Raw genomic sequence first — 15,637 nt, 5'->3', positions numbered from 1 at the left:
ATGGAAAACCCCACACCATGTTGATACGTTATACCATACTCTAGGAGGCATGTAGTCTTGCAGAGGATATGGGTGTCCCAGTGCATGAATCACAGAAGTCCAGTGTTCAGATACAGCAAATAATTAGGAAAACTAATAAATGAAAACTAATAAATAAAAGGGGCTGGTTTAGCTCACTAGGCTAAATCGCTGGCTTTTAAAGCAGACCAAGCAGGCCAGCAGCACGGTTCGATTCCCATACCAGCCTCCCCGGACAGGCGCCGGAATGTGGCGACTAGGGGCTTTTCACAGTAACTTCATTGAAGCCTACTCGTGACAATAAGCAATTTTCATTTGGTTATCATTTATTATGAGGGGGAATTGAATACAAAAATAGAGAGTTTATGCTTCAATTATACAGAGCTCCATTGAGACCACATCTGGAGTACAGTATTGGTCTCCTTATTTAAGAAAAGATTTAAATGGGTTGGAAACAGTTCAGAAAAGATTGACCAGACTAATACCTGGAATGGGTGGGTTGTCTTCTGAGGAAAGGATGGACAGGCTTGGCTTGTATCCACTGGAGTTTAGACATAGAATTTATTTACAGTGCAGAAGCAGGCCATTTGGCCCATCGGGTCTGCACCGGTCCTTGGAAAGAGCACCCCACTTAAGCCCAACCTCCACCCCATCCCCGCAACCCAGCAATCCCACCCAATCCTTTTGGATACCAAGGGCAATTTAGCATAGCTAATCCACCTAATTTGCACATCTTCAGACTGTGGGAGGAAACCGGAGCACCCGGAGGAAACCCACGCGGACACGAGGAGAACGTGCAGACCCCACACAGACAGTGACCCAAACCGGGACTCGAACCTGGGACTCTAGAGCTGTGAAGTTACAGTGCTAGCCACTGTGCTACTGTGTCACCCGTAGTTTAAAAGAGTAAGAGTTGCTTTGATTGAAACATAAAGGGCGGGATTCTCCGGGAATTGGCAGGGCGGGCAGAAACGGCGCAGTGGAGTGGCGGGAACCACTCCGGTGTCACCTTTGGGGGCTAGGACAGCACCGAAGTAGTTTGCGCCCCGCCGGCTGGCGTGGAAGGCCTTTGGCACCGTGCCGGGGCCAAAGGGACTCCGCCGGCCGGCGTGGATCCGCGCATGAGTGGGAGCATCATCGTCTGCTGACGCATCCCCGTACATGTGCAGGGGGGGTTCAACTTCGCGCCGACCATTGCGGAGACTTCCACGGTCAGCGCGTAGGAATAGAGTGCCCCCACAGCACAGGCCCACCCGCAGATCAGTGGGCCTTGACCGCGGGCCAGGCCACCGTGGGAGCACCACCCGGGGTCAGATTTCCCCGCGCCCCCCCCCCCCCCCCCCCCCCCCCCCCCAGGACCCCGGAGGTCGGCCACGGAGCTGGGTCCCGCCGGTAGGGACCCACTTTGATTTACACCAGCGGGATCCGGCAAAAACAGGCGGGAATTCGGCCCATTGTGGTCCGGAGAATCGCCGGGGGGGCCGCCGACTGGAGCGGTGCGATTCCCGCCCCCCAAAATCTCCGGCGCTGGAGAATTCGGCAGCCAGCGGGGCCTGTAAATCTTTACAATCGATGAATTCTTGGTTCATGGCTTCTGCCCCCATCATCCCTTCACTGGGTGGTTAACCTAAAAGAGTCATTTTCTTCTCCTTGCCGTAGCAGCACCTGTTGTGTGTTGTCTCTTCCACAACTCCTCTGGTTTGACTGCCTCTGTGAGTCGGAGAGGCTGTGAATAGCAGGGACAGCTGCTCCTTCCCTTGCGTACGGTTATGAAAGCTGGCACTTGAGCTTCAGGTGGATTTGTCCAGGACCTCCATGACAACCAAATGCCATGGGTGTGTTGCCAGGCTTATCTAGTAGGAGGTCATATGCCCTTCTCCCCTACTCCATTTTACCTTGAATTAAAGGAGACCATCTTTAGGAAACATCACATTTATAACAAAGGTATGAAGTCTAAGTTTAATTGATCTGACTGTGCTGCCATTGCCCTTGAGAAGCTGGCGGTGAGCTGCCTTCTTGAACTGCCGCAGTCTATGTGGTGGAGGTACACCCACAGTGCTGTTAGAGAGGCAGTACCAGGATTGTGAGCCAGTGACAGTGAAGGAACAGCGATATATTTCCAGGTCAAGAGGGTGAGTGACTTGGGAGGGAACTTCCAGGTGGTGGGGCTTCCATGTATCTGCTGTCCTTGTCCCTATAGATGGTAATGGTTGTGGGTTTAGAAGGTGCTGCTGAAGGAGCCTTGCTGAATTCCTGCCGTGCACCTTGTAGATGGTACACATGGTTAGTGGTCGAGGGAGTGAATGTTTGTGGAAGCAATGCCAATCAAACAGGCTGCTTTGTCCGGGATAGTGTCAAGTTTCTTGAGTGTTGTTGGAGCTGCACTCATCCAGCGTGACAGTTTGATTCTGCTCTTAATTTCGCTTTGCCATTGATCTCATGTGATGACTGTCGTTTTCTTTCCCTTTCAGATGTGAATGAGTGCCGATGGATTGGGGAGAGCCGGGTTTGCCACCATTCTTGCCACAACACTGTTGGCAGCTACCTCTGTTTCTGCCGTTCTGGTTTCCGACTCCTGGCTGACAGGAGCACATGTGAAGGTAAGAGTGAGGAAAAGAAGTACAGCCTCCCCCTAAATTCTGAGGGAGGGAAGAGAAGGCATTGGGATGGATTTTGCCAACATCCATTTAACTCTCGATGCTGGCTGCTCCATCGCAGAGGATCGTGGTTTCAGACATCCCACAATTTGCATGGAGTTGGGATGGTTTCAGAAGGAGGTGTGATTCACTCCAGCTCAGGAGTGTTTTGAACAAGTTTTTCTCGGTTATGTGAACTGCAGGTTTGAGCTACCAAGGTGGGGATGAGGGGTTGGCAGGTATGGGACTTTGCGTGCAAGGAGCTGTGTTCATTCTCTCGGGTACTGGAGTATACACTTTTGGAGAAAATGTTGCTCCCGGACGAGGGGTTGGTGGTAGGATTGGGGGCATATATGGGTGGTTGGGAGAGCAGGGCACAGCCTGAGTGAAATGGATCAAGCAGAAGTGGGAGGGGGAGTTGGGGAGGGAGACAGGATGTGGGCTTTGGTGCGAAGTAATGCCGCGAGTGAACTCAACTTCCTCCTGCGCAAGGACGAGACTTATACAGTTTAAGGTGTTGCACAGGCCCACATGACTCAGGCCCAGATGAGTAGGTCTTTTACGGAGGTAGTGGACAGTGCGAGAGGTGTGGGCAGGGGCTAGAAAACCATGCCCATATGTTTTGCAGGTGTGAGGAGTTGCAGAACTTTTGGAAGTTGGTGTTTCGGAACCTATGGAGGATTGTAGGGGTTGAGATAAAATCGGACCCTATGGTGGCGATCTTTGCGGTGTCAGAGGTGCCAGAGCTGCTGGAGGGGAGGGGGGCTGATGTCATGAACTTCACCTCTCTGATTGCCCAGTAACAGATCCTTCTGAATTGGAGTTCGGCTACGCCAACGGGATTGTGGCATGGCTGGGGGATCTGTACGGATTTCTCAGGTTGGAGAAAATCACATTTGCCCTGAGGGGATCGGAGGAAGATTTTGAGGTATGGTGGAGGCCGTTCATGGCTATATTAGAGGAGCTGTTTGTCACGTGGGAGGGGGGTAGTAAATGGGGGGGGATTTACAAATTGTATACTCTGTTGGATCTGAAGGTTGTGTTATTATGTTGAATATGTCTGGAATAAAATACCTGTGAAGAAATAGTGTTTTGAACAATGGGAGAAAGCTACTCTGGAGTCGGGAAGCTTTTCACATGCAAGTTCAAAAGATGTGGCTAACTGCACATCTTAACATTTTGCTGGTATGCATAAGTTATGCATATTTTTAATACAATCATTGGTGATGGAGCTTGGTTTAGAAAGATATGTGACCATTAAATTGATCAACATTGTGAAAGTAAAAAGTCTTCAGATTATTTGTTTTCCAGTGGATACTGTGTTCTTCTGCATTGAATAGTATCAAGATGCAGATTTTACTGTGACATGAGTAAGATTTTGTCAGTTCAAGTTGCGTCTTGTATTCCCTCACACTGTCAAAGAATTTCTTCATTTCTTTGGCTCCAAACCATTTGGAAAGATAATTAACCAAATGGATTTTTATAAAATAAATAGACAATACTAAACATGTAAGGAACCTGAAATAAAAAGGAATTCTGTAAGTACACGCCAATTCAGTTAGGATTTGTGGGGTGGAATTCTCCGCAAGGCCTGACGCCGTCGTGAAACCCGGAGAGGTTCACGACGGCGTCAGAGGCTGCTCCTCGCCCCCTACCCCCCCCCCCCCTCCCCCCCGGGGGGGCTAGGAGAGCCGTGCCATAAGTCTCGGCCGCGGGGCCTTGTCGCTGGCGCCGGGAATGACGTGGCCGGCGCGTCTAATGACGTCAGCCACGCATGCGCAGGTTGGCCGGCGCCAACCCACGCATGCGCGGTTGTCGTCTTCCCCTCCGCTGCCCCGCAAGACATGGTGGCTTGATCTTGCGGGCGGCGGAGGGGAAAGAGTGCGTCCCTTTGAGACGCCGGCCCGACGATTGGTGGGCACCAATCACGGGCCAGTCCCCTCCCAAGCACGGTCGTGGTGCTCACTCCCCTCTCTGCCCCCCACAAGCTACAAACCAGCTTTTGGCGCCATGTTCACGCCGGCAACGACCAGGTGTGGACCCAGAGAATCGCGGGTCGCCGTGACACGCCATTTGGGGGGGGGGGGGGGGGGGGGGGGGGGTGGTGGGAGAATCGCGGGGGGTGCCAGAACAGCCCTCCTGCGATTCTCCCACCCGGCGTAGGAGCGGAGAATCGCGCCCGTGTGCGATGCATTCTTCATCAAAAATTTTCATAAGGTTGGTATAACAAAGGAGGAGGGGGAGTGCAGAAACAACAATGCCAATCTCAGGGAGAAAGTTAACGAATTGAATGACTTCAAACTTTTCCATTGAAACATAAGGTTAGACATGAGGTGATGGTGGAATTCAGAAAGGACAAACAAATTTACAAGGATAAAAGACGTGGGAGAGTGACGTACACAATCTAAAGGATGAGACAAAAAGGCAGGAGGGAAAAAATGAAAAAGTACATGTGGAATGGATTTGACCTTAAGATGTCTAATACTGATAGCACACTCCTGGTCACAAGAAGAGAAAAAACAATCTTGCAGTTACAGATTTCTGTCAATGTTGCACTCTGGTGAAAGGTCTTTATCAAACATGTCAACCTCATTCCCTTTCTCTGGACAACAGCGTACCTGCCTCACGTCATCACCATCCCCTGCTTTTGCAGTAAATTGGAATATAGTCCAAGTCCGAAGTTACTAAAACAAAACTCTGGAGTGATCAAAATGGAAATGAAACAACAACGCCAATCTCAGAGAGAATTAGGGGTTAAGGTGGCATGCCTTGGGAAATAGACAGAAGATAATAATCTTTATTAGTGGCACAAGTAGGCAGATATTCATTGCAACAGAACTCATTCTGCACTTGGTGTAGAATAGACCAGTCTGTGAGCAGCAATGAATTGAGAATTTTATCTAATAAATGATTATTTTTATGTAAATAAATGCAGATAAAATTATGTAAATACATGTAAATAAAATGATGGGCAGCAGAGTGGCGCAGTGGTTAGCACTGCTGTCTCACGGCACTGAGAACCCAGGTTCAATCCCGACCCCGGTCACTCTTTGTGGAGTTTGCACATTCTCCCGTGCCTGCGTTGTCTCACCCCCACAACCCAAAGAGATGTGCAGAGTTGGTGGATTAGGCACGTTAAATTGCCCCTTCAATGGAAAAAAGTAATTGGGTACACTAAATTTATTTTTAAAAAGAAAATAAAATGATAATTTTATTTACAGGAAGATTGGACATCCCATAATTTGCTGTTGCTGCCCGAGCAGTGAGTTTAAAGGAGCAAACTATGTCAACGAAGATCCACTCTTTGTATCTAGATGTCATGATTGTGCACCAGACCTCTAACTGACAATGAACAATAGCATGAGGGAAATGGCTACAATATCTTTTTGTAACTCGCACATCATTACTTGCTTTCTTTCCTCCTCTATTTTACTCTCCTTTGATCGTTCCCTTCTTTTGCTCCTCCCTTTCTTTGCTGCCTCCCTACCCCATCCCACCAGCAATTTGTTCTCTTTCACTCTGGCCCCTCGTATCTCACATATGAGTCAGAAAAAAACATGGTGGGCAGGTAGGAAACCCCATGGGCTGGGAGGACCTTTGGGCAGGTCAGTGAGTATGGTGGCTGATGGTGTTCATCAGCAGCCAGTCTCGCAAATACTTCTGGCCCAATTTTAACTTTGTCAGTTAATAGGTTTTGAGTGAACAAAGATCTTGCCCTTGTCACGAAAAAGTAGATGGGAAACATCTAGTGCAGGTGGGAAAGCAATAAAACGGGAAGACTTGGGCTGAACAAGCAAACATGTAGCCCGTAAAGCACTGAGGGCAGGAAATGTTCAGGATGGCCGGCATAATAAGTCAGCAGATGAGCTGAGAGGTTGCATTCGACTTCAGTCACTGTGCTGGCTGACTGTATTTTGTAACGCTGCATTTGACTTGATATGACAAATTCAGCCGAAAGGTACAGTCAAATAACCAAATGCAATGAGCGGGATTTTCCACACAATCCCGTCTTGTGTTTCGCAGTGGTGGAGGCAGACCCATCACTGATAGGCGACGGGAACTTCTGATCCCGCTGTTGTCAACGGGGCTTCCCATTGAATGCACCCCTTGCTGCCGGGAAACCCGTGGGGTCATCGGCAGGACCAGAAGATCCCGTTGCCATGAACGGCCGGAAACCCCCAGCCAATAACAGCACCAGGGCAATGATTAGAAATGGCAGGATAGGCTGAGCTGACAGAAACTTGCTTCAGGGCTGTCCATAAAGGAGGAGGATGAGGGTGGAATAGAAGGAACATCTTTACAACTGGGCATGTCTACAGGTGTGACAGCTGAAATCACAGAAGGGAATATAAGACATTGGACGAAATTCTATGGCCTCCCCGTGGAGTGTTTCTCAATGGCAGGAGACAGCTCGCCGTTGCCCGACAGCAGGATCTTCTGGTTCCACAGTCTGTCAATGGGATTTCCCATTGAAACCACCCCATAACACTGAGAAACACACGGCAGTGGTGTGCTATCAATAGGATAGGAGGATCACACTGGTAAAGTCAGTCAGATGATCTTGTCCAAGGAGTTAAGTAAGACCATTGAAGCGAGCAGATTGTGTGTTTGGGGGCAGAGACAAGACCAGCAGTGAAAGTGATGGGACTTGCTGTGGTTGACATCATGGGCAGCCAATTAAAAGGAGCTGAGGCAGGCACAGAGAAAGAAATATTCTGCTAAACTCAATCCAATAATCTGAATTGAATTTATTGCTCAGGAAACCTCTTAGACAAAAGTATTTTGACCTATTTAAGAATATAAGAACTTAAGAAGAGCAGAAGTAGGCCATAAGGCCCCTCAAGCAGCTCTTCCATTTATTATGACCATAGCTGATCTTTGGCTTCAACTCCACCTTCCTGCCTGTTCTCCATATCTTTCAATCTCCTGGGAGACCAGAAATCTGTCTCTCCCAATGTTGAATATGGCTAACAGTGGAGCATCTATAATCCTCTGGGGCACAGAATTCCAAAGACTCTCAACTCATTGAGTGAAGCGATTTCTCCTCATCTCAGTCGTAAATGATTGGTCCCCTATATTCTCCCTCAACCAGGGGAAACAACCCTTCAATCTTTACCCTGTCAAGGCCCCCTCAGAATCTAGCACATAGCAATGCGATCGTCTCTCATTGTTTTAAATTCCAGAGAATATTGGACTAATTTACTCAGCCTCTTATCACAGGACAGCGCTCTCATTGCGGGGCCCTATTTCGTGAACCTTTGCTGTATGCCCTCCACAATGCGAGAACAAAACCATCACAATACTCCATGTGTGGTCTCACCCTTTATACTAAGTAGCAAGATTTCTTTACTCTTGTACTCCAGTCCCCCTTGTGATGAAGTCTGACATTCAATTTTTCTTCTTAATTGCTTGCTGTACATGCATGCTAACTTTGTGTTCCCTGTACGCCTGCATCCACGTCCCCCTGAACATCAACATTTCCAAATATCACACTTTTAAAAAGTATTCTGCTTTTCTGTTCTTGCTACCAAAGATAATAACCTCCTGTTTCCCCACCATTACACTTCACCTATCACCTTGTTCTCCACTCACTCAGCGTGTCATACCTCGTACAACCTCTTTGTATCCTCACAGCTTTCATTCCCGCCTAGTGTTTTTTATCAACAGCAAACTTTGGTACATTACTTTGTCCAAGTCATTAACATAGGTTGCAAAGATGCTCCACTCATCACAGCCTGAGAACTTGAAAATGCTCTGCTTATCAGGGGTTATGGGGAGAAGGCAGAAGAATGGTGATGAGAAAAATATCAGCCATGATTGAATGGCGGAGCAGACTCGATGGGCCGAGTGGCCTAATTCTGCTCCTATGCCTTATGGTCTTATGGTCTTATCCCGGCTCTTTGCTATCAGTCCATTAATCAATCCATTATCCAGGCTAATATTATACTCCCAAAAATATTTACGTCATGGTAGCATATATCATGGTAGCATATGGTAAAATATTTAGGCAGCAGGGTAGCATGGTGGTTAGCATAAATGCTTCACAGCTCCAGGGTCCCAGGTTCGATTCCCGGCTGGGTCACTGTCTGTGTGGAGTCTGCACGTCCTCCCCCTGTGTGCGTGGGTTTCCTCCGGGTGCTCCGGTTTCCTCCCACAGTCCAAAGATGTGCGGGTTAGGTGGATTGGCCGTGCTAAATTGCCCGTAGTGTCCTAATAAAAGTAAGGTTAAGTGGGGGGGTTGTTGGGTTACGGGTATAGGGTGGATAGGTGGGTTTGAGTAGGGTGATCCTGGCTCGGCACAACATTGAGGGCCGAAGGGCCTGTTCTGTGCTGTACTGTTCTATGTTCTATGGTGATACCTCCATGAGCAAAAATAAACATTTTATTCAGTATTAATTACACTTCATAAGGTTTTAATATTATGTATTCATAGAATCCCTACAGTGCAGAAGGTGGCCATTCGGCCCATCGGGTCCACATCAATCCTCCAAAGGAGCACCTTACTCAGGCTAACATCCTGCCCCTTCCCTGGAACCTCACCTTTTGGACACTCAGGGCAATTTAGCATAGTCAATCCACCGAATGTGCACATTTTTGGACTCTGGGAAGAAACAGGAACACCCGGAGAAAACCCACACGGATACTGGGCGAAAGGACAAACTCCGCACAGTCACCCAAGGTCGGAATTGAACCCAAGCCTCTGGTGCTGTGAGGAAACAGTGCTAACCAATGTGCCAACGTGCCACCCTCCGTGTTACTTTTCTAAGTACTTTTTCAACAGACGAACTAACTTCACAAATTTTGTGAATTGATTGAATTAATTTATTTTTGTTAGTAAGTTTTCCCCTTCTCTTTATTACTTCTTTAGTTGCTTTGCGTGTGCCTGGTTTCACTTGGTCTGTTTTTTGCTGCCTTTGTCACTTTCTGCTCATACTTTCCTTTCTGAATTCTGATTGGATTTTTAAAATTACGCAATTACAAAGTGCAACAGTAAAGTGTGGCTCAAACATCAGCTCTAGATTATTGTCTTTCCTTACAGACAAGAATCATCTACTTTCTCTTTTTAACCCCGTACAGTCACTGGGGAGCATCTTCAATATGTCCATTTCTGATATGTTCACGAGATATGACGATACCAATCCTTTCACCCATTATGAACCTTAACTATTGGACTAAGGCAATTTCCAAAGGTTTCTTTATAAACTACCTAGTTGTCTAGACTGCTGCTGAATTTGATTCCTGTTGACCTTTCTTCACTTATTCTCCCACATGAATGGCTCAGCATGACATACAAGATTTATGCAATATAAAACCACTTGGGGCCAAGCAGATGATGATAGACAGGGCAGGCAGCAAAAATAAACGGCAGCAAATGATCCATACAGATCTGGCTAGAAATCTAGGTTCAGACGGCAAAGCTACTAGAAACCTACATTCATATTGATAAGGGCTGAATGAATTTTAGTATATGACCAGAAATTGTGACATGATTAAGATAGCTGTTGATTGTGATTAAGGTGGTGTCAGAAATCCAGGTTAGGACCACAATACCATTAAAAACCAGTGTTCATGCAAAGGCAGTGGCTAGATTGTAGGTACGCAGGGCGGGATTCTGTGATCCTGAGGCTAAGTGTTGATGCATCAGAAACGGCGTTGTGTTTCTCGTCGGTGTCAACGCGGCCTCAGGGTCAGCAATTCTGGCCCCTACAGGGGGCCAGCACGACAGTGGAGTGGTTCACGCCGCTCCAGCTGCTGATCCCGGCGTCAAATGGGTGCCGCGGGATCCGTGCATGCGCAGAGGCACCGGTGCCAGCTCGTGCATGCGCAGTGGCTTCCTTCAAAGCGCCGGCCTTGACGCAACATGGTGCAGGACTACAGGGGTCGGCGCGAACGAAAGGAGGCCCACAAACAGAGAGGCTGGCCCGCCGATCAGTGGGCCCCGATCACGGGCCAGGCCACATCGAGGATCCCCCTGGGGTCGGACCTCCCCCCGGGGTTGGACCACCCACCCCCGGGGTGGTGTGATATAGGTCTGTTGGTGAATGTTTTGATTTTATGGAAGTTTTTCTGGGAGAATCGAAGGGATTGTACATCCCCATGGTTACATGATTACAAAGTCCTCTAGCCCAGACCAGCTTATCTATGGATGTAGCTGTTTGAAATCAGCTATTTTCCTGGGTTAAATCTGTTGGGGTAAGGCCTGCAGACACCCTTCATCCCAAGTCTGTTTGTCCCAGGTTACCCCTCCATGTACAAGATGCATTGCAGAAACTCACCATGTCTCGCAGGCAGCACCTTCCAAACCCACTACCATTTGGAAGGACAAGGGTGCCTGGGAACACCACCACTTGGAAGTTCCCCTCCAAGTCACTCACCATCCTGACTTGGAAATGCATCACTGTTCCTTCACTGTTGCTGGGTCAAAATCCTGGAACTCCCTCCCTAATAGCACAGTGGGTGTACCTACACCACATGGACTGAAGCAGTTCAGGAAGGCTGCTCACCACCACCTTCTCAAGGGCAATTCGGGATGGAAACCTAGCCAGTGAAGCTCACATCCCGTAAAAATTAATTTTTAAACAAAGTTGACTGTTTTTTTATCCTGATTCACAACCCATAATTATTTGATCCTGATATGTATGATACGTGCTATTTTCCTGGAAGATCCTGGTTAAATTCTGTTGTTGGGGAACCAAGTTACTTCAAAAGAATTCTTGGTTGACTGAGGTGGTCAGAGATGGCTGGGGTGAGGCCCAGGTCATAGTGGCAGTTTCACTGATGAGCTGGCGAACATTTCGGCAGTACCATTGGCGTCGAGATGATGACTGCCACTGGAGCGAAGTTGTGGATGGCGGTCTCAGCTCCATGGCACAGATTATTTGTGCTCACATTGATGAACTAAGATATGCTAAAGAGAATGGATGAAGCGGAGAAGAGGACCGTGCCTGTTGTGGGGCAGTTTCCTCAGTGGGGCTCACCTTCAGACTTTCGAAATCTGGCTACACGGTATGTAGAACATCCTGGTTGATTCAAGGAGATGGGGCCAAAGAAGGAGTATTTGTGCACCTGGTCTCCCAAGTTGAGCTGGGGATGAGTTCCCTGCCGAATTTGGAACTGGATGCCATGCTTTCACATTCTCGATTTGAAGGTTGACCGTTTTGAGTTCGATGGAGCACATTGTATCCGGTCTTCATGGGCTGGCATTGATAGGAGACCCTGACCACGGGTCTTATTTTTCCTTGTTCTCTGAGTTCGTCAAGAAGGGTTGGAGGTGGCCGGACATGATGGGTCTTCGCCACCCATCGGGATCTAGGTGGATAGTTCATCATTTAGTGACTGTCACCCGAGGTCCCCCCCTTTTGAGGGCTTCTGGACTACTGTCTTTAAGATTTTATTTTGCTGGGATGTGGTATCCTGTTGGCTGCTGGACCGGAGTGTGAATTTGAGTGCTTTGGTTCAGCGTTGTTGGAGTGTTTCTTTGGTTAGAGGTCAGGCTGGATGGAGGTTACCCTCAGGGCTCCCAGATGTCCTCCTTCTTGAGGCTTGGGCTACCCTGGGGCTGGGCAGGGGAGGGGGGAGGGGGGGGGAGGGAAGGGGTGCAGGGGGGCAGTATCCTGTTTCTAATGAGGTTATGCCGCTCTGTTCCTGGTATCCTTTTTGCGAAAATACTTTGCCATACCATGTGGATGTCTATTGACTAATCCTGGTGTTCCTCTCTATCTGGGGTTTCCTCTCTTAGGGTAGATGAGGTGCTGATACAGTCTGTGATTTGTTATATTTGGTTCCAAGGGGTGTCTCTTAACCTGTCAGGAGGAGGGGAGTTGTACCCAGTTGATATGTGTCATGACGATTATTCTTCTCCTTGTCGATGGGGTTTCCTTAGTGGAAAATTATTTACGTTTTCCTGTGATGGTGGGGCCAGAACAGTTCCTCTGATGTGGCTGGAGAGGAGTGAGGTCTGTTGTTTTGTGAATCTTGGCATAGCATAAGAATCCTTGGCATACTGGCTCCTGTGTACAAGAGTCTACACTGCCAAGTCTTGTTCCGGTGGCTGTATCCTGTTGTTCCCATTTTTCTGGTGCATCCTTCCTTTGCTTGGAGGTCTTGGGATGCTGAGTTAGGTCCTGATTGGTTGGTTATTTTACCTCATAAGGGTTCCAGTATATTGTGTAGCTCTGACTTTGTTGTCCTGTGGAGGAAGGCATGCACCATGGTGGCATGTGCCCACAGTTTGAATCTGTTATTCTGAGACTCCCAGCTCATTTTGGGATCCTTTTATCCTTTCATTTGTCATTAGGGCAGCAGGGTAGCATGGTGGTTAGCATAAATGCTTCACAGCTCCAGGGTCCCAGGTTCGATTCCCGGCTGGGTCACTGTCTGTGTGGAGTCTGCACGTCCTCCCCCTGTGTGCGTGGGTTTCCTCCGGGTGCTCCGGTTTTCTCCCACAGTCCAAAGATGTGCGGGTTAGGTGGATTGGCCATGCTAAATTGCCCGTAGTGTCCTAATAAAAGTAAGGTTAAGGGGGGGGGTTGTTGGGTTACGGGTATAGGGTGGATACGTGGGTTTGAGTAGGGTGATCATGGCTCGGCACAACATTGAGGGCCGAAGGGCCTGTTCTGTGCTGTACTGTTCTATGTTCTATGTTCTATATGTAAGGTGATGTCAACGACAATAATCTGAATGATTGACAATCTAAGCAATTATATGAATAGTTGCTGGTCTTCTCTATGTTTATGCGGAACAATGATCATTCTGTACTGTACTAGATTTGGGGGATTTGTTGTGTCTTGAGGTTAAATGTGAAATACCTGCAAATGTTCTGCAGTATTTTTCTTTGTGTTGGAGTTAAAGAATTATTAACTGACTCCTGCAAAGGTCAAGGCAGTTCCCGTGCCCTCGAAACATACATTATAATGCGTCACTGGTGCCTCTGGTATAATTGGAGTTGGGGGAAGTATGTTTTGGTACCACCCCCCCCATCATAATCTTTTCCGAAATTTCATTGGTTGTATAAGCAATCACTACAAAAGCTTGACCATGTTTTCATGGCTTTATCCTCCTCATCCATTCTCTAGTTTATCAGTTCATTGATTTACCTTCTATAAAAGGAAGCACCAAGTTTAATGCTTAAGCTGAACCAACTGTGTAGGTGTTCTGTATTTTTCTGCATTCAGGTACAGGGAAGCATTTATGCTGTACTGCAATAGTTTTGAGGGTTTTTTGTGTTATTTGTAAAAATGGAAAAACTCTAATAAAAAAAAAGAACTGGCCTACCAGCATTTAAACAGAAGAATCAATTTAATTTATATGCCTTCACTGGAGGCTGCATTAACTTTCTTGAAGTTGAACTTATTTTTAATGGTGCCAATCATGTTTGATAAACCTAATTTCATGTTGTTGTGATTTGATAAGGCACATATGAACCCCTGACCTCTCCACACACCCATGCGCATACACTCACCATAGCCACTGAACGAAATGGCTATATTGTGATATCCTCTTTATTTCTCAAAAACTTTAAAGGCAGTGCTTGATATGACATTGCTGGTTTGTGTCTTTAACAGATTGGGATGAATGCTCAGATAACAGTCAGAGAACCTGCCAGCAAACGTGTACTAACACAGTAGGGAGCTTCTTTTGTTCTTGTGACAATGGTTATTCGCTTGCTGCTGATGGTCTATCCTGTAAAGGTATATTACAAGATGGGAGCCTATGATGAAGAATTAGAACAGTCCAATCCTTGGTGAGGTGCACAGCTCAGCAGAAACATTACAATATAGTAATGTGTCTCGCATGCCTTTCATGTCTGTCGCACTTTTGCCATCACATTTTCTTAGTTATGACAAATAAAAGAACAACTGTTCAAATTTGAAGACATCAGAATGTACAAACTAAAAGCAAGGAAAACAGTTATAAGCTACAGGAAAAGCAATCCTGATTCACCACAGTAAGATGTCTCACGACACCAGGTTAAAGACCAACAGGTTTGTTTCGAATCACTAGCTTTCGGAGCACAACTCCTTTCTCAGGTGAATCTGAAGGAGCCGTGCTCCGAAAGCTAGTGATTCGAAACAAACCTGTTGGACTTTAACCTGGTGTTGTAAGACTTCTTACTGTGCTCACCCCAGTCCAAGACCGGCATCTCGACATCCTGATTGACCAGTCAGAATTACCTTCCAAAATGTTCTGAAAAAATAAGCAATGAAATTGCAAAATGTTTTGAGAATAGTTTAACAAGGGCAGTTGAAATTTTGAATGTACAAACTAAAAACGCAAAATGACATCTTAGAGTAACAAGCAAAATTTAGCCATTGGGCTATCTTTTATGTTGTCTCAAGCCTACCAACCCTACCAACTGTTCGGGCTTGAGACAATTTACACCTCTTTAACCTGTGATTATCCCTCTCCCTGGATCTGCAATGATTTGATTACCTGCAAATGCCTGCATTCCAAGCATTGTCCAGCATCTCTGACTTTGTCTATATAAATGTTTCTGGAACATACCTCACCATTCACCTGAGGAAGGAGCTGCGCTCCGAAAGCTCGTGTTTGAACCAAACCTGTTGGACTTTAACCCGGTGTTGTAAGACTTCTTACTGTATCTTTTATGTGGCCATTAATAACTTAAATGAATTTATTTCCCTGGTAGCCTCAAAGGCCTAGACTTATGGATGATGTAGTCATTTGGTAGTACAGGGCTCAAACATTGCTGAAAAAGACACACCGTTGAACTTTCTGCCTTGCACCCATCAGGGCAATTCGCAAGAATAACAAATTGAAAAGGAAACGATTTATACTTTGTGAGAAAAGAATGCCGATCAGTTGGCGTTTGATAGGTAGAGGCGTTGCCATGGAGACTGCACCAGTTAACTGATGACTGACAGTTAACTGCCAAGCTTTGTTTAAATTTGAACCTAGCAGGTTGACTCTGATCGAGGCATTTTTCTGTCATGTATTTTATTTTGTAGAAAAAGGCGTAAAGT

General features: G+C 47.0%; 1 protein-coding gene across 11 annotated transcripts in view; it reads left to right on the top strand.

The window, feature by feature from the left end:
• Positions 1-15,637, top strand: part of LOC119971661 (von Willebrand factor C and EGF domain-containing protein-like) — a 490,550-nt gene that overhangs the window by 277,964 nt on the left and 196,949 nt on the right. For all 11 annotated transcript variants that reach the window (XR_005461886.1, XR_005461887.1, XM_038807512.1 and 8 more), the window contains one exon: positions 2,490-2,618. Coding sequence is in view for 9 of the 11 variants with exons in the window: in XM_038807512.1 (XP_038663440.1) it covers positions 2,490-2,618 (129 nt within the window). In the remaining 2 variants the exon portion in view is untranslated. The remainder of the gene's footprint in view (positions 1-2,489; positions 2,619-15,637) is intronic.

Source organism: Scyliorhinus canicula, chromosome 9 (genome assembly GCF_902713615.1).
Source record: "Scyliorhinus canicula chromosome 9, sScyCan1.1, whole genome shotgun sequence".
NCBI classification, from domain to species: domain Eukaryota; kingdom Metazoa; phylum Chordata; class Chondrichthyes; order Carcharhiniformes; family Scyliorhinidae; genus Scyliorhinus; species Scyliorhinus canicula.
Note: the sequence above shows the minus strand (reverse complement) of the source record. Positions and strands in the feature narration are given on the sequence as shown.